This window comes from Galleria mellonella, unplaced genomic scaffold (genome assembly GCF_026898425.1).
Source record: "Galleria mellonella isolate WM207_F2 unplaced genomic scaffold, CSIRO_AGI_GalMel_v1 utg87, whole genome shotgun sequence".
NCBI lineage: Eukaryota > Metazoa > Arthropoda > Insecta > Lepidoptera > Pyralidae > Galleria > Galleria mellonella.
Genome location: NW_026442166.1, coordinates 4,457,224 through 4,476,813, shown reverse-complemented (window position 1 = coordinate 4,476,813; position 19,590 = coordinate 4,457,224). Strand labels below are relative to the sequence as shown.

At 35.4% G+C, this 19,590-nt stretch overlaps 1 protein-coding gene across 6 annotated transcripts in view; it reads right to left on the bottom strand.

Annotated features, from left to right (window-relative positions):
- Positions 1 to 19,590, bottom strand: part of LOC113510427 (protein madd-4) — a 496,544-nt gene that overhangs the window by 46,375 nt on the left and 430,579 nt on the right. For all 6 annotated transcript variants that reach the window (XM_052902081.1, XM_052902084.1, XM_052902085.1 and 3 more), the window contains 5 exons: positions 17,536 to 17,665; positions 16,262 to 16,377; positions 13,826 to 13,926; positions 3,612 to 3,764; positions 2,890 to 3,014 (listed from right to left, as the gene is read on the bottom strand). In XM_052902081.1, the coding sequence (XP_052758041.1) occupies positions 2,890 to 3,014; positions 3,612 to 3,764; positions 13,826 to 13,926; positions 16,262 to 16,377; positions 17,536 to 17,665 (625 nt within the window). The remainder of the gene's footprint in view (positions 1 to 2,889; positions 3,015 to 3,611; positions 3,765 to 13,825; positions 13,927 to 16,261; positions 16,378 to 17,535; positions 17,666 to 19,590) is intronic.

Here is a 19,590-nt window from a genome sequence, read left to right as displayed (position 1 = left end):
AAGTAAATTAAATTATAAATTATATTAAATGAAATATATTTTAAAACACTTAATATATTTATATAGTTTGCATGAAGTTATATTATTTAAATATAATTTATGCCGAAGGAGAGTAGAGTATTATGTATCTATAACATACTTTACAATATAGTTATAGACGGTTATTTCATTTAAATAAGGTTCGGATTCGATTCTTGTTTTAGGCAATTTAAAAACTAAACCATTCTAAATTAGTCCAGTTTTAAATATTTTGGTTGTAATTCCAGATATTAGTTGTCTAATGTTTGTTAAGTATCAAGTAAAATTGGTGCAATTTTGTAGCGTTCATTATTGTTGTAAACCACTAAATATTTGTAAGTGATTTGTGTTTAATTTATGTATATATATGGCTGTAAATAAATAAACTTATTATTACCTATATTTCTTGACTTTGTTCTAAAATATCTTAGGTTTTTAAATGTAAAAATGTTAATTAACTAATTGTAGATATTATTTTTAATTTATATAAAATTAATATGATTAAATACATAAATGTAAATTATATCGATTGTATAATTAACATAACATTGGAATTGTATATAAATAAATGTAAAATATAAATTTATTTTTGAACAATTGACCCGTTGTTTTATTGAAAATCCTAGTATATTTGTTATAAACACAATTTAATATAAAGAAATATTTAAAATATTAAAAAAAATATTAAAGAGAAATATAATTACTATTATTGTATTTAGAAACAGTGTACACATCACAATAATAGAAGAACATAAAAGACTTTCACAATCTACTTAAATATTTACATTGGAAAACTTGTGGAGGCAAAAATGTTCACGAAAATATGATTATTCATTTTATTTTTAACATTTTCATTTATGAGTTTATTCCAGTGAATTATTAACTGTATAAACGGCATCGTATTTTAAATTAAAACAGCTTTACATATTTTATTATAAGCTGTTGAATGAACATGAATATGTATTGTTTTATTTTAACAGATCATATTTTTATGATATTATTATTACCAGAGTATTAATTATTTTGCCAGAGAGACTCTGAACAAAAGTCGTTTGCTTGGATACCTCTGTTCTATTCGTGTTTCAACCGTGAAGCAGTTGTTTGCATGGCTGTGTTTCGGTTTGAATGGTAGGATATGGCAATGAATTTACAGGGTGTTGAGGAATAAAACCTGAGTCTTCAGGAATGGCAACGAATGGGGAGTATCATGGGCGAAACAGTATACTCTGTTATGTCCATGGTACTGCTCATGTCTATAGGCGACGGTTACCACTTTCCATAAGGTGGGCCGTCAGTTAGTTTGCCATTCTAAGTTGTATAAAAAAATTGTTTCTTGCATCAAATAATGTTATTAATTTTATTAATAAATTTTAAAGTGCAATTTATAAGTATCATAATATAATTGTATCAGTCGTTAACTGTCCACTGCTGGACGTAGGCCTCCCCCTATTAGGTTGTTTTGCCAACAGTTGCTACGCTTGGCAAGCAGGTCAGTAACCGCAGTTAGACATTGATGTTTAAAGAGGGTAGTTGCTGCTCATTCCTCGACCATTAAGTTTCCTTAGTCGCCTTTTACGATACCGACGGAAAGGCTGGCCTGTTCTATGTCAGGCCCACATGGCAATTATACCTTTGAGGTAGCAAATTAGTATACGATCCATCTGATGGTAAGCGGTTACCGTAGCCTATGAACGGCTGCAATACAAGGGGCAATACGCGCGCATTGCCGGCCCTGATTACACCTGTTTACCCCTTTTTTGAAGAACCCCAAGCTGTAGTCTAATTTAATTATAATTATGTGTATAATTTTTTACTAGTTGGAGACTTTGAATGAAAGTGTATAAGCTCCATTCGAATTGTGTTTCCACTGCCAAGATGTTGTTGTGTTGACTTGGGTTGCTGTGTTTCAGTTTGTTTTGAATTAAATTTCATTATTAAGATGTTATATTACTCATTACTTCACCGTGTCGGTCCCGGCATAGAATAGCCCATCCCATGCTTTCCCGTGGGTGTCGTAAAAGGCGATTAAAGGAGGGCGAGGGATGGGTAACAGCGTTCCTCTTAAAACACCTCTAAAAGCCTAACTACGGTTGCCAATCCGCCTATCAAGCGTGGCCACTATTGGAAATGCCCCCAAAGGTTAAAGGCTGATACGATGATTACTCATTACTGGACCAAATTACAAAAACAGTAAACTTGTGTCATTATAGGCGTTCTTAGACTGCGGTAACTGTTTATCATCAGGCGGGCCGTGTGTTTGTTTGCCACCTCAGTTGTATAAAACAAATCTTAAATTAAAAAAAATTCAAGCGATTTTGAAATAAAGTAGGTTTTTATTTTGGTTCTATTTTTTATTTTTGTATCTTATTATAACTTTGACAGCGATGAACCGATTTAGAAAGTTCTTTTTTTATCTGAAAGGATATACTTTCAGTTCGGTCCCATGGAAATTTTATCGAAATCGTTTCAGTAGTTTAGTTGAAAATAACATGTTTTGCCACAATTGAAGTGTATTTTTTTTTGTGGAACACAAACATAAATTGTGAATTTAGAGATCAAAGCTATTGGCTATATAAAAAATTATTCTCATATCGTTATTTATAGAAAAAAGCAAATTGTGTTAGTAGATAGTTCATCCACTATGTAGTAATTGCTATTTTTAATAATACTTGTTCTTACCAAAGTTTATCAAGGTACGACCTTCAAGGACATCCTGCCTTCTTATAGACATTTGGAACAAGTAGGAAAGAATCATTTCTTACCCTAATCACTATGATACTGTTCAGAATTGCTTTTTAACACCATAAAACACTTTTACCTCCATTATAATAATTAAAGAAAGTATATTAATATATAGAAATACAAACTTACGTGGCTTCAACAGGCACATCGGGCTGTCCTATCAGTCTTTCGGCTTTGGCTGGCGCTGGAGGGTACGGTTGGATCAGTGGTTGAGTGTGGTACACCACGCCAGGTAGAAGATCTTCGATTTCATCCTGTTTTAAAAGGAAACGTGTATAGATTCTTATTTTGTCACTAGAGGGAGACTCTGTCTCACTTTTGTTTCTGCTGTGAAGTAGTTGTGTTGAGTTTAAAAGGTACAATATGGCAGTTAAGTTATAGAGTATGTATGCATAACAGTTCTCTGAAATAGTAACACGTGATGTGTTATTATGGATATCACAGTGTTATTTATATGTAAATAACTACTGGTTAAAATCTATATGTAATGCAATATTTATTATTTATCGTCATCGTTTCATATCAACCATTAACTCTCCACTATTGAACATAGACCTCCTCTGTAGATTGCTACATTGTAGCATTGAAGATTGTAGATTGAACAGCTACTGGCAAAACCTCCCAATAGCTTTTGTTATTCTTGGCAGGCGAGTTAATAACCGCAGTTAGACGCTACTGCCCATACTTTCACCTTTCCCTTAGTCGCCTATTATGACACCCGCGGAAAAGGAACGGTACTGCATAAATTATATCATATTATATTGTCATACTAATGAAATAACTGGTATTTTTTGTAGTTTGTTGAGTTTATGCTTAAAAAACAATGTATATGTAACTTGAGAGTTGATTACCTCTGGTTCATCAGATTCTCTGTAAGCTGGACAGCTGATTCCAGTAGAACAGGGGCGGGAGATCTCTGGACGGTTCGCGGGGTCACATCCACCCCCTGGTGGGGTACACTCCACCCCACGGACCTGCACGCCTTCACCGCACGACACTGAGCACTGGATGACAAAATAAAAGAATTATGTAGCTTATTAAAAAAGAAAATACATTAATATGTACCACACATTAATATGTACACACCATAGTGAGACGAGCGTTCTTGGAGAAAATTAGAAAAATTAACGCGTTATAACGACTTGATTAAAAAGTTTACTTTTTATGGGGCAATTAATAACGGTCGCTATTGTTATTAACAGTTATCTTTATTAACAGTTATTAACAGCTATTGTGTTTAACAGTTGTTAATCATACATATACATAAAAACATAGGTTATAACGTGTTTTTTTACAACAATACTAACAACATTCATTCATAAAATCTATGAAGTCTTATATATTATATCAAACACATATATATATATATATATATATATATATATATATATATATATATATATATATATATATATATATATATATATATATATATATATATATATATATATATATATATGAATATAATAACAAATTTTCTGCAGCAGTTGGATAAAACAGCTGCAATATGGTAGAAGACTGCAGACATATTTGTTTTCTTGACACGTTGTGTGCTATTTGATTTTCGGAGTGAAGAGATCCGAACGACATCCCATTCCCATAAATGAGGTATCGTTACATGTTGTTCCGATGTTTCGGAGTTACGTAGGAATAAATAATCCAACATACGAGCGTGTAGAAACATTGAGAGCTTTTTACTGCAGTAGAAATCACACTTGTACAATTTCCTTTGTGAATGCGGAAGTACCGCTAAAACGTACTTGCCTCCTTTTGGTAATGTGAAAAAATACAGAAAATGTAATGTAATGTACACAAATTACCAGAGAAAGACTTTGTACAAAAGTCGTTTGCACCTCTGTCCCATTCGTGTTGCGTATGAAGCAGTTGTGTTTGCATGGCTGTGATTCTATTTGAAGGGTGGGATATGGCAGTGAATTTACAGGGTACAGAGGAATAACAACCGAGTCCTCAGAAAGTGCAACGCATGGGGGCTATCAGGGGCGACGATTACTACTTTCTATCAGGTAGGCTGTCAGCTTGTTTGCCATTCTAAGTTGCATAAAAAATGACTATTCAAAAATGCTTAAACTTAAGTTTGTTGTATCAGCCGTTAACTTTCCCTTCTGAACATAGTTTCCCTCATAAGGAGTTTGCTAGTAGTTACCACGCTTGGCAGGTTCGTCAACCGCAGTTTGGCTTATAGCCATGTTTCAAAAAGAACGCTGCTACCCATCTCTCTACGATTAACTCTCTTAATTGCTTCTTACAAAATCCACGGGACTGAAAGGAATGGCCTATTTTATGCCAGGACCTACACAGCAATCTAAGTTTACTTGAATAAAAACATGTCTTTCTCACAGACGCCGTAAATATCGTGGGAGTTCTCACAAATTTATAAGTATTTAACAAGTAATTTTATGATATGATACGACTCAAACAACACACGTGTATGTCAGCGAAATGCACGCTTTCAGTGTAATATCTGTTGCTTGGAAACCCTGACTTAATGGGACAGGAGTTGGACGCGAATTGTCAACATATCAACGCAGTTACTATTATTAAATACACGGGAGTGTCAGTTCTAGTAGGATAGTTAGAAATTTTGACATATAAATCACAACTCGTGATCTTTGCGGAGTATAAGTCCCTACAGCAGGGGTTCCTAAATTTATTTTGTCTACTGTCCACTTTGAGAATAAATTATTTTTTAACGCCCCCATTTTTTCATCTACTTAAAAACTACTCTTACTTCAAGATCAAAAAATCACCCCCCAAGCCTCTACACAACGTCCCCATTTTTTTCTGGGCCTCTTATCGCTCCCCTTTAGGCCTGCAGTGCCCGTAAGGGGGCATTATCGCCCATTTTGGGAGAGGCTGCCCTACAGAAATTGCAGCCGTGGGCATACGAGTACATATTTATTTATTTAAAATAGAATATCAAATGAAGGCAAATATAATGGACACACACAATGTAATTTATTCATATTTCTTTTTATTATTATTTTTAATAAGGAATTTCGCGACTGACTCTTGGCCACAACAGAATATCAGTGTTTTGCTCTTTTGAGAGCAAAGCAATAAAATGAGTTGTGACCATTTTGTGTTACTATGGCACACGCATGAAAAAAAGGAAAATGTTTGTTTTTGTGTTTTGATTTTTGTTTTTTTTTGTTGCTTTTTTTAGTTTTTCATTCTTTTATTTCTTTTACTGTGTATGTCTGTATTATGTGTATGTTTGTATTATAATTTGTGTGCTGTAAGTAATGCAAATAAATTATCTATCTACCTATTTACATATTACATTTTTTATCTAAAAATAGGACACTTTTATCTAATAACACGTTCCAGTACAATAATTCAACAAGATATTTCAATACAGAACTTGCATTCGTCTCTCGTACTATTCTGAATCTTGTACTAGAGAAACGGATGCCCGCGAGCGAGCATGGAGTTCATATAACGAGCTTCAAATAAAGTTGTACTTAAGACCTAAATCTATTCCAACTGGGAACATTGAAAGTACCTAATTGGGTACCAACTTTTCATTTTTAATTCAAATCTAGTTGTTAGAAAAAAATAAAATTTGCTCTAGTTATGCGTTTACTGTTTAGTTTGTTTGGAAAGGTAATCTTTTCATCTAGGTTTTAATAGGAATTTCTTTGAGAAAGTAGTAAATTTAGATACTTTTGCGCTACCTGTCTATATGGAAAAGGTTCAAGTTACTCAGCGAGCGATGAAGAGGGTTATATGCTCGTAATTTTTTGGTGTCACAAAATCTAAAATGAGAATATCCACAAAAGAATCAAAGTAACCAACATAGCCCGAAGGATAAGCAAACTGAAGTGGCAATGGGCTGGTCACATAGCTTGAAGAGACAAGAACCGACGGGGAAGAAAGATTCTCGTGTGGTGAACCCGTTTGAGCAAAAGTAATATAGGATACCCCCTTCCCTCATTAGGCGAGGAAGCCTCCCATCAAATGTATTGCAAGGAGTCAGTGGATGTAAGTGATTAAGGATCGTTCCTCGTGGCAGTCGATTGCAGAAGCCTAAGTTCAGCAATGGATAGATAAGCCTGATATAATGCTACCTGATAATAAAAGTGAAAGAAGCATCCCATAGAAAGTGTTCTACCAGTGAAATGTAACCTATTCCTAAGACTCACTCGAGAAATACGAGAATAGGTCGCAAAATGTTTTAATGCTTCTAATATTAACGTGACGCTTTTGTCTTAGTCTAACTTCTATTTTGACCATCTGGATGTGTGGCCCTCCACTGTGCATGTGTGTAGACACTTTCTTCCATGCATTATCAAACTATGGAATCAATTTACAGGGTCAGTTTTCTGAATAGATACGATATTTAATCCTTTAAGAAAAGAACATATCTTTTCCTAAAAAACGAGTAACACACCTGTAATTTTTCTGATGCCTATCGGTGATGGTAATCACTTATCATCAGATGTAGCACATGCTTGTTGCCGTGTATTTCATATAAAAAAATAATAATGTGAAGGCTCAAGATTTTTTTTTAGTTTTTACTTTTTTATTCAAGTAATTTCTGTCATTCCGTAGAATTTCTATGGCATAACACTTGAAATAAATCTTAGTATTCATTCAAGACTGGCTGTACAGAGACTTTGGTACATTGATAATTAAAATCATGATTAATGATTTCATTCAATGCAAAGTAATAACAAGTCTGATATCAAGTCATTGCAAGTGAAAATCACCTGTGATTTTTCATATGTGAAATCAATGTAATAACAAAAAATAATTTCACCAAATAACAGTGAATTAAAAGTAGCAATCACTTCAATGTCTAACTTAAAGCTATATTTGTGATTTACCTACACAAACTTTTGATGTTACTACCAGTGATAGAAGAAACCGCTGGTTTAAATTAGTGCTTGCGGTTTTAAATTAAACACACAAGAGTATGTTAGACTGGCTGCTAGTTCGAGCCTTGTTAATGTAAGTTTCTCGCTTGCGGCTTCGTGTTTAAAGTGTGTTTATAATGAATATAGCTGCTGTCTTAGCTCGGGAGATGGTGGCAATTTGAAAATTTGTATTACATTTTTATAATCGTGTTTTTAAATGACCATAATGATATGAAGATACAACTGTTAACTGTCCACTGAACACAGGCCTCCCCCTTTTGGGGGGTTTAACCAGTAATTGCCAGGCTTGGTATAGGAGTTAGCAATCGCAGCTTGGCTTTGGTGTTGCTTTAACAGGGACGCTACTGTTCATCCCTCAACTATTAAGTTCTCTTTGTTACCATACAGAAATTTTAAAAGCCCATGTCCTTTAAAATATAGTACATTTAAATAAATACGCATAAATAAAAGAGTAACTGTTGAGTTTCCTATGGGTTCTTCTCAGCAGAGAACAACATCCCAAACTCAGTATAAGAATCATAAAAAATAACGAATTAAAAGAGTTCGTAAACAAGTATATTCGAATAAAGACAATTTGAATTTAAATTTGTGGTTTTTTTGTGGTTAAAAATTTTAACGACCTTCCTGGCGTAGCGGTTAGCATGTTGTTTTGAGTAATGAGATTCAGCGTTTGATTGTCGGCTGAGAATTATAAAATAATCTTTGCTAAATTGGCTCGGATCTCGATGCTTGGGATGATCACTCAGAATTTCGTTGGTCTGTTTCTTATAACACATGGTAACCTAATTTGAAGACCAGGCGATTAGTGATTATGTTTTAATTTTTATTATTTAATTAATATTTATTTCTCAAAAATGCTTGGAAATGTGAGCATTATTTTGACAGTCTTCTTCGAGATAAATCAAAATTGTCGTACTGGCTAGATACAGCGGCCTGCAAAAGTTGCATGAAAATCCATATCTGTCGTGTGTTGCGGCTAGATAAATTACTACGTAAACTCATATCTGTCCTGTAATTTAAAAATAGAATGACCTTTTACTTCGAAATATGGCTACCAAGGAGGTAACCAATAAAAGGTTTTTATTTAAATTTCGAACTGGTTTGCAAATAGAAAGCTGTTTATTGAAAAAAAAACAAACATGGCGCGTGAAAAATTATTATTGTTCGTTATTCGTCATTGAACTTAAAAACTAAAATTGCATTTTTGATTTCCGCGCATTGTTTGAGAAAAGTACTATACAGGCCTTGGTCACAACTAAGCATTGATGGATTTGCACGTTCGTCCATCAATGCCTCAGTTGCTGGTCGCTGCAGTAATGTACTATTAACTTAAAAAGTAGTGAAATAAATATAAAATACTAGAAGTAGAATTAATACAAAAATCGTTTACATAGATATTCAAACAGCTATGTCTGCACATTGGTTTGCAGGATGAGAATAAGTAGTGAAGTTACAGAGTATGGAAGTATAACATCTTTACTCAAGTTTAGCAAGTGGCGTGTGGTCTCAGTATAGAATGGGCCATAACTTTCTTCTCAGTGGGTGTTACCTTACGCGTATTTTTATTTTACATTGTTTTAGACAAATTCAATTAACTACAACGAGAATTATAACAGTTTTACAGTCCATTGTTTAACTATTAAATCATCATCTTTTACTAGTAAGCCCTTACTAAACTAAACAAATTGGTCCTTTGAGCCGGATCAATTAATTTGATTAAGGTAACTGGAGTTATTAATCGTCACATGTAATATGTGCCCATTCACCGAGCATATTAGAATTCAAGACGAGGCGAGGTTGGTATTTTTCATTAGTAAAGAGAAAATATGTATGTAGATTTTCTTTTACAAAAAGACAGACTTCTATTGAGGAAAAATCAATTACTATTTGGATAAAATTTTAATGGAATTAATATGAATATATTATTGTCTAATTATTATTATTTCAACCGTTAACTGTCCACTGCTGAAAATAAGTCTTCCCTGTAAGAGGAGTTTTGCCAGTAGTTGCCATGCTTGGCAACCGCAGGTAGGCTTTTAGAGGTGTTTTAAGAGCTTCCCATCCCTCCACCATAAGCTCCCTTAGTCGCCTCTTGCGACACTTATGAGAAAGGAAGGGGTGGTCCATTCTATCATTCTATGCCGGGACCTACACGGCAGGTAGGTATTGTCTAAACCGAGTTACAAAATAATGTTCTGAGGTCACACCTATGAAAAATAGTACAACGAATTGAGAATCTACTTCATTTATTTTGGTCGGTTAATAAATATATATATATATATAATAAATATATATATATATATATATATATATATATATATATATATATATATATATATATATATAAAAAAAAGAGAATGGCAGTTTAAATAATATGATTATAAAAATATAAGCATCCATGGCGGTCGTTAGGTTTCGGTACTCCAAAAACATAAGCACGAAATTAATATTTTCATTTACATAATATTTACAGCGCTTCCCCGCTACGCGACTTATTTCTGTTTACGAGCGACCGAGATTATAAATAATTTAATTTATACCGGATCTCAGATTGTAACCGGTTTATACTGACGTAAAAGTGATTTTAAATGACTTTCAAAAGGAGTCTCTCAAGTAGTCTGATTTTTTTCGCTACGCGATTGCGTCGCCGATTCTGTCACAATTTTATTTGCTATTGATAGAGTTCGCTCCCGTATTGGTAACATACGATTGAAAAAAAAATGGATATAATGAAAGAGAGAAAGGGAGCGAGAAAGTAAAGATGGAGAGAAGAAAGAAAGAATGCAAGAAAGAAAAGAAAAAAGAAAGAAATATTTATTTTGTGTTGAACTCAACTCTTAACAAATACAAATAAAAATAAATGAAAAAAAAGCATTAAAATGATGCCACTCAGCTATATGTCATGTCTTTATGTCTTTTTGAACATAATGCTGATAATATAATTTTTTAATTATTTTATTATAATTTTTTAAATAATTACTGCGAAGCAAAATAAAAATAAATTCATTTGTTATTTAAAATAATGTATAAGTTTAAATGATTGTAAAGTTAAATGTTGAAAACATACTTTCTAGAAAAAAAAACATATTTTGTAGAATAAAAAAAAGTTATAATAATAATTAATTTACATTATGCAACTTAGAATGGCAAACAAGCTGACGGCCCACCTGATGGTAAGTGGTAACCGTCATCTATAGACATGAGCAGTACCATGGACATAACAGAGTATACTGTTTCGCCTATGATATCCCCCATGTGTTGCCATTCCTGAGGACTCGGATGTTATTCCTCTGTACTCTGTAAATTCACATCATATCCCACCCTTCAAACCGAAACACAGCCATGCAGACACAACTGCTTCACGGTAGAAAGACGAATGGGACAGAGGTACCCAAGCAATCGACTTCTGTACAAAGTGTCCCTCTGATAAATTCAAGTATACATAAAAAACGATATGTTTACTAAACACAATAAAAAGTATATAGCCGATATGTCTTTCTCCATCGCACTTGCATACTACTTGTAAATTTCATAGTGACTGGTTACGACGCTAAGGTAGTAAATAAACTCACTGTTACAATTAGGTTTAATATTAGTAATAAAGGAGTAAGGAGTTTTTAGGTGGGCTCTGAGACAGATTTACACATTTACCAATAGTAGGCTATTCAAATTTTGTTGCTCCTGTCGACCTCTATAATTCGATACTCTAGTTCACAATTATATTAATTACAATTATTTGTCAATTAAATATTAACGGGGGGAAAGGGATTGTTAGTAATGGAGACTGAGAAACCCATTGCTAGCAATATACCCAACCAGGTCGACCTCCTCGCGGTTCTCCCTGGAAACTATCATGGTTAATTCCTGATGAATTCATCATGATGGGCTAACTGGCCTATTTTCATTCTCATCTATCACTCTTCACTGGTGCTCCGCCAGCGTATCCCGTTAGCGCAGGCGGGGTTACCATACCATTTTCACCCATAAAAAAAATCAAATATTAACTTTATGATATAAAAAAATTGCTTCCAAACTTTATGACTACTAAACACAGACCTCCCCCACAGAACACCATAAGGAACGATCTCGAGCCAAGTACTGGAGGCCAGTTGTTGGCTTGAGATCTAGTTTTTCTGGTTTTTGTCATTGGTAGGTTTCGCCAGTAATTATCACACTTAGCAGGCGGGTTAACAGTCACAGTTAGGCTTTTGTGGTGTTTTGAGAGGCGATTAAGGGAACTTAATGGTCGAGGGATCAGTAGCAACGTTCCTTTCAAAACATCACAAAAGCCTAACAGTGGCTACTGATCTCTCGACCATTAAGTTCCCTTAGTCGCCTCTCACGAGACCCACGGGAGAGAAAGGGGTGTCAATTCTGTGGGGACTACACAGCAAACTTGCGATCCTAAAATCTGCCGCTGTAGGCTCCAGCCTACTCGGCCTGCTGGTAAATCCGCTACTGGATGTGCATGTGTTAAGGATGAAACTAGCATTTTTATGGATCTAATATGTACCCGTTTAAACGTCTCTCAAATTCTATAACAATGTTAAAACACACCGGTAAATTACACCAACATTGTTGCGCATTTTCAATACTTTTACATTGTCTATAAAGTTTTATGTGGCTATATTTTGGAACGGAGTGAATGAAGTATACGCGCCGCTGGGCGTCCGTTGGCAATTTTCAACGTTTCCAGTCGTTGTTACTTGATTTCGTTTGTACAGTTTATATTTTGGACATTTCACAGTGTGATACTAATCATAAATATGTCAAACTTGAGTAAAAATATTATTGAAGGTCTAAAATCCGATTTTTCTTAAGGATCACGACAAAATTATTGTTCAGGATTATACAATGTATATTTTGGAAATGTTTTATGAATTATTTTATTATAAAAAATAAATATACAAATAAATGGATGGAAATAAATTAAACACTGAAATATAAATCTGTGATCACTATTTTTTAGGTATCTAACTTTCTCCGGTATTGGCACTGGGGGGTCAAAAGCCAGTCCATTACTATCAATTCAAAAAGACTAATATTATAACTTATATATTTGTTTTTATACAACTTAGAATGGCAACAAGCCGACGCCCCACTTGATGGAAAGTAGTAACCGTCGCTTATAGATATGAGCAGTACTGTTGTACAGTTGTACAGTGCTGTTTCGGCCAAGATAGCTCTTATGTGTTACCATTCTTGAAGACTCAGGGGTTATTCCTCTGTACCCTGTGAATTCACTGCCATATCCCACCCTTCAAACCGAAACACAGCCATGCAAACACAACTGCTTCACGGTTGAAACACGAATGGAATAGAAGTACCCAAGCAAACAACTTTTGTACAAAGTCTGGTGAATATATAGTATAATAATAATATTCCTTTTTTTTCTAAGGAATTTTGCGGTTAGATTTTGGCCACAACAGAATATCAGCGTTTAGCTCTTTTGAGTTGTGACCATTTTGTGTTATTGTGGCGCACTCATGAAGGGAGAAATTGTTTCTTCTTTTCTGCATTTTTTTTTTATTTTTTGTATATGTATTCTTTTATCCTTTTTTATTGTGATAAATAGATAGATAGATAAATTTTTTATTTGAGCCATTTATGACACACGTAAAATTTACAAATGAGTTTATACAGTCAAATCATTAACACTTTTCAAAATATACAACAAAAGATAAAATATTAAAATATGTTTTCGCCATGTGTGTCGCAGTGACCCAAATAGGCTACAGCTCAGTGATGGTTTTGCTTAAAAACAAAGCACTGATTTTCAGCTACAGCCTGAAGTTAGGCTACACGGACGCGTACAACAAACCCGGAGTGTAACCTGTGTAACGGCCAATGATTGTGTATGTCTATCCATGTCTATTGTTATTCGTGTGCTGTAAGTACTGCAAAGAAATTATCTATCTAAAAACACGGTACCGATATTACTCCACAAGAAACTTATGACCTCTCACTTATTTATATAATTTTTAATCAAAATTAGCCACGACACAGTTATTTTTAACTAATGTGGCTGTTATCGTACACTACCCTACAATTGTATTTTTTTTTATGGTTCCAATAAATACATTAAAAAAAAATACATTTAATAACATATACATACATTAAGGATATTTGGTATACATATTATTTGATATATTCTTAATATGACTTACCCCCGACCAATGGCCGGCTATCCAGCTGGGGCACTCCTGTGTGTTACACGGCTGGGTGGATCTGGGTGCTGGGGACACGCAGCCGGGCTCCGAACTGGATCCTGTTGGTGAAATTATACAATATTAATAACACTGGGTAAAGATTTTTGCTACCTTTTTTCTATGCCACTGATAATGGCAAATAAGCTGACGGTACGTTTGATAGAAAGTGGTAACCATCGCCTATAGACAGGAACAGCACTATAATATCACAGACTTCACAGTGAATTTTTTTTTTTTATTTTTTTTTTTATTTTGTATGGTATGGTATTCATCCATGGTATTCCTTATACATGGCCATGCCTGACGATGAGGGGGTTATGCTTCCATACCTTAAAAATTTACTGCTCTATTCCACCAACATAGCAGTGCAGGTGCAACTGTTTCACACAAGAAACACGAATGGGAGAAAGACACCCAAGTGGATGACTTTGCAACAAGATCTCCTTCTGGTATTTTTTTTTTTTGTACTATTATACTATGACCGCTAGTAACATCAAAAATGTTACGCACGCGTTGCTGATCTTTAAGACACCTCAATATGTCCTTTTTGAAGAACTTCAGGCTGTAGTCTCTACAGAAAGCCTCGACAGGAAGGTCATTTCCCAACCTAAGTGTTCGTAGGAGAAAGCTTCTCTGAAATTGCACTGTGCTTGACCATTCTGGTTCTAGGGTATGAGGATGGATTCCCTGCCGATGACGAGCGGTGTGATAGTGAAAGGTGGCTATAGACATCATATAAAAGAGTTCTACAGGACATGATCCGTTATACAGATGGTAGAAGATGCAAAGAGAAGCGAAGTCTCGGCTTAAATTAAGGATACTATATACTTTGCTGGATATGGCATACGGGTATGCGACCCCGACATCCCGAGCCGCTACAGTGTCCCAGTTCTTTCCATAACTGCAGTATTCCTCCTTTTCCCACATAAGACCTTTATTCTCCTTATTTACCAATTTACTTTACCCATTTCCAACGTTCCCTTCCTTTTTTCCTAAATCATTTCCTTCATACTGTAGGTGGCGGAAACCACCAACAAATATATTCCCAAAGAGGGTTGACGTCAGGCAGGCGGCCGGTCGCAAACTATAGTCCAAATCTTTTGTAATATGGATGGAAAGGGGGGAAAAGGGATTGTTAGTAATGGAGACTGAGAATTCGATTGCTAGCAATATACCCAACCAGGTCGACCTCCTCGCGGTTCCCCCTGGAAACTATCATGGTTAATTCCTGATGAATTTATCATGATGGGCTAACTGGTCTGTTTTCATTCTCATCTATCACCCTTCACTGGTGCTCCGCCAGCGTATCCCGTTAGCGCAGGTGGGGTTACCGTTCCATTTTCAACCATTAAAAAAAATATGGATGGAAAAACATATTACGCCGACCCCAAATAATAATTGGGATAAGGGCAGGGAGATGATGATATAGATTGCTGGATAGAAAACGTTTCAGTCCTTAAGATATGATACAATTGTACGTTGTTACATTAATATTCCTTTGTATAAGTAGCTGGTTTAAGTCTAGCTTTGTTCGGAATACGACAAGAATACATTTCCCAGATAAGTTCTTTCAAAGTTAGAACGAAAAGTACGTTATATTAAATTCAAAAGTTTCTGCAGCGTTCCATCTTTCTATTGTCAGTGTATTTCTATTTTAAAATCCTACTATTGTATAATTGTTTTAAACTTTTCTGATCTGACCACACTATTCTGAGGGAATACAGTGACAGCATGATCTTGTTTATGATCAGGATTGATGGTAATGCGGATTACCAGTCCCATTGTTCGCAATATATCCTTGCAGGTTGACCTTCACATGGTCCTCCCTGGAAACCATCGTGTGGAATTCTAGGCAAATTCATCATACAGGCCTATAAGAATTTTACCAAAATCAGTTCAGTACTTTAGTTTTTAAATCAAAATAAATGTTTTTGTCATAATTGAAGTCGGTTTTTTGGAAGAAAATTCTAAATTATTCTGATTTCAAAAGTAACATTTTTGATAAACATATATAGAGATAAATATTAAGATGACGATTTGCTGGCGTAGTGTAACCACACTGCTTTTCGTATTGAGGTTTCGGGTTCGATTCTCGGTAGGAGTAATTTAGGATAAAAACTTTTCTAAACGGCCTCGGGTTAGGTGTGTATGATTTGTGATTTCTGAGTTTTAGTGTAGCATTTATTTAAACACTAGCATTTACCCGCCACTTCTTCCGCGTGTCCGGGATAAAAAGCCTACCCCATACTCTACTAATACTCTTATACCCTTCTTCGCCACATGTAGTACATGCATACTTTACACCATAGTGATTGGTTAAGCCGTTAAGGAGATATAAGGTGATAAAGAAACAAACAAGCTCAATTTTACGTTTATAATATTATAAAGGATTACCAGGTTCATATGTGTCGGCCCTAGTGACGTTAGCAGATCGAGCGCAGAGAACGCGGCGCGTGCGCACCCCACCCCCACATGTCACGCTGCATGTCGACCACTCGCCGACGTACCACCTGTACAAAAATAATATTATATACATAATATGGGATATATTTATTAGACAGAAATATGGGACGTCAAATGCTTTGATTCAAAGACACCTATTATCCTACACATTCATCAATCTATTCATACATGCTCGCCAGTTATGGGTACTTTTAATTTGGCCCTTTTCACTAACAACTATATGGGAGACTTTGTACAAAAGTCGTTTACTTAAGCACCGCTGTCCCATTCGTGTTTTAACTGTGAAGCAGTTGTGTTTGCATGGCTGTGTTTCGGTTTGAAGGGTGGGACATGGCAGTGAATTTACAGGGTACAGAGGAATAACACTTGAGTTCTCAGGAATGGCAACGCATGGGCGGTATTATGGGCGAAACAGTATACTGTTTTTTTTTTTAAACACAGGGGGCAAACGAGCATGCGGCTCACCTGATGGTAAGTGACTACCGCCGCCCATAATCACCCACAACACATGCGTTATATCCATAGTACTGCTCATGTCTATAGGCGACAGTTACCACTTTTCATGAGGTGGGCCTTTGGCTTGTTTGCCATTCTAAGTTGCATAAAAAAAACCAAGCAGTTTTGTCGATATAATGTAAGTTTATAAAATATTAATTAAATAAAAATTTGTGAAGAAATACAAGTGTGTTTTAACTTATAAATCATCATCGTCATGTCAGCTGTCCATTGTCCACTGTTGAACATAGGCCTTTCCAAAATGGCGGTTTTGCTACTTATAAACATGAATTATGAATATAAATTCAAAATTCCCACTAAGTGCCAACAATTTGTAGCCTCTAGAACTATTTGTTCATTCTTCAAAATCATTCATCGTGTATTTATTAGTTTTTAACCGATTTTAAAAAGAACGAGGTACTTAATTCAATTATAATGAATTAATTATTATTAATTAGCTAATAATTATTTTCTCTCTAACTACACTGGGTTGGCTGGAAGAGATCTCTTTCAGATGTTATAATTACGAACAAATACAAGAAAATATCACACTGAGAAAACAATGGGCGGCGTTATCGCTAAGAACGATCTCTGCCAGACAACCTCTGGACGGAGAAGAGTAATTTAAACAGTTTGACTGGAGGCACGAAACTGTTCGTTTTTTAAATACATAATATAGTATGATAATATAATAGTATGATAATACTAACTTAAAAGGACACGGATGTGTGTTACATCTAACCACAGAGGCCTGTGGTTTACTGGACGCGTCGCACAGCTGTTCGGGAGCATCTGAGCCTGTTAGTCGGTCGCGGCACACTGCTAGCGACATCTTGTAGCCTGTAAAAAAACAATAATGATGACGATTTATTATTTATTCATACAAGTTTGCAAGTTAGAAGTACATTTAACTAATTATTGTGAATAATCGATAATTTATTGGGATCTGTGTTCGACAGATGAGCAATTAATTTGCGTATTTCGATATTGGCAATTCGACTGCATCGTGTGGATGCAAAATTGGATAGTTCATTCTCAATGTATTGTAACACCTTTGTAGATAGTAGAAATAATTCCTAAATCCGATATAATAAGAAATATACCAGAGGGAGACTTTGTACAAAAGTCGATTGCTTGAGTGCCTCTGTCCCATTCGTGTTTCAACCGTGAAGCAGTTGTGTTTGCATGGCTGTGTTTCGGTTTGAAGGGTGGGATATGGCGTGAGTTTACTAGGTACAGAGGAATAACACCTGAGTCCTCAGGAATGGCAACGCATGGGGGGTATCATGGGCGAAACAGTATACTCTGTTATGTCCACGGTACTGCTCATGTCTATAGGCGTCAGTTCCAACTTTCCATCAGGTGGGCCGTCAGCTTGTTTGCCATTCTAAGTTGTATAAAAAAATCCGTAGTTAATGGAATTGGTTTCTCTAATTTGTAACATTTACAGGACGTTCTTTAGTCATTTAAGTTGGGTACAATATTCGTCGATTATGTACGTCACAATAACGTTAATCTAGAGCACGAATACGGATGATAGTACAAATGTGTAGGGGGTATACCCTATCAAGTCGACCTCCACGTGGTCCCCCATGGAAGCCATCGTGCTGAATTCCCGGTGTATTCATCACGAGGGGCTAACTGACCTACCTTTTCATTCTTATCTATCATCCCTCATTGGTGTCCCGTCAGCGTATACTGTTAGCGCAGGTGAAATTACCATTCCATTAATTTTCATTGAAATAAAAAAAGTACAAATGTGTGACGTCATATCTCGATTTACCCAAATATGTCAATACGTAGTTATGACTGACATTCTAAATATGTCATTCATTATCAGTTTGAATGTCTAAATACTCGTAGGTCTATGTACTGTACATTAATAATAATAATAATAATTCTTTATTTATAGATTACAAAGATCCATTTTTATTAGTAACAATTGACTTAAACTATATTAGAAAAAAAAATACAAAATTCATTTTATTGCCCCTATAATAATTTTGACCCACAATGAGAGGATCGGGCTATCGTATTTATTACACAATGCCCACAGAATGCTGTTACTGCTACCGCGCAGTCGGTATAAAAGAGATGCGATCCGTTTGCGTCTGATGGCATAGAAGTCATCCGTCCATGCCGCTGCAAACATTGTGGATGCACTACAAAAACGTGGCAACCGTAACAACACCCTGAAAACATTATTGTATTGAACACGCAGAGCGCTGTATGCCCGCCGTGTATAGTCAACCCACAGGCTGCTCGTGTAATAAATGTGTGTTTCGATTATAGGCTACAGCCAGTCTTATAAATGTAACAATTTGTAAAATACACTTAATATTTCAATGTAATAATTACCGATTTCATTTACGTGTAATTAGATAGAGAAAGGTCGACTAATTTTACCACAAAGGTGTCAAATCGTCATAGTCGTAGAATACTGACGGATCTTTATATGTAATCTTTGTCAGATCCGTCAGTATTCTACGACTATGACGAAATAGGCATCCAGCCCGTCTGATGGTAAACGGTCACTGTATTCTATGAACGCCTGCGACACTAGGAGTGACGTTCGCGTTGCCGACCCTGAAGAAACTTTAATATACTTTGAAGAATCCCATAGATACTGTAGTCTTCAGGGGAAACCTCGACAGGGCGCTCTTTTCACAGCCTGAGTATTCGCGGGAGAAAATTTCTTTGAAATAACACTGTACTTGACCATTTAGGTTCTAATGTGTGAGGATGAATTCTCTGTCGATGGTGCG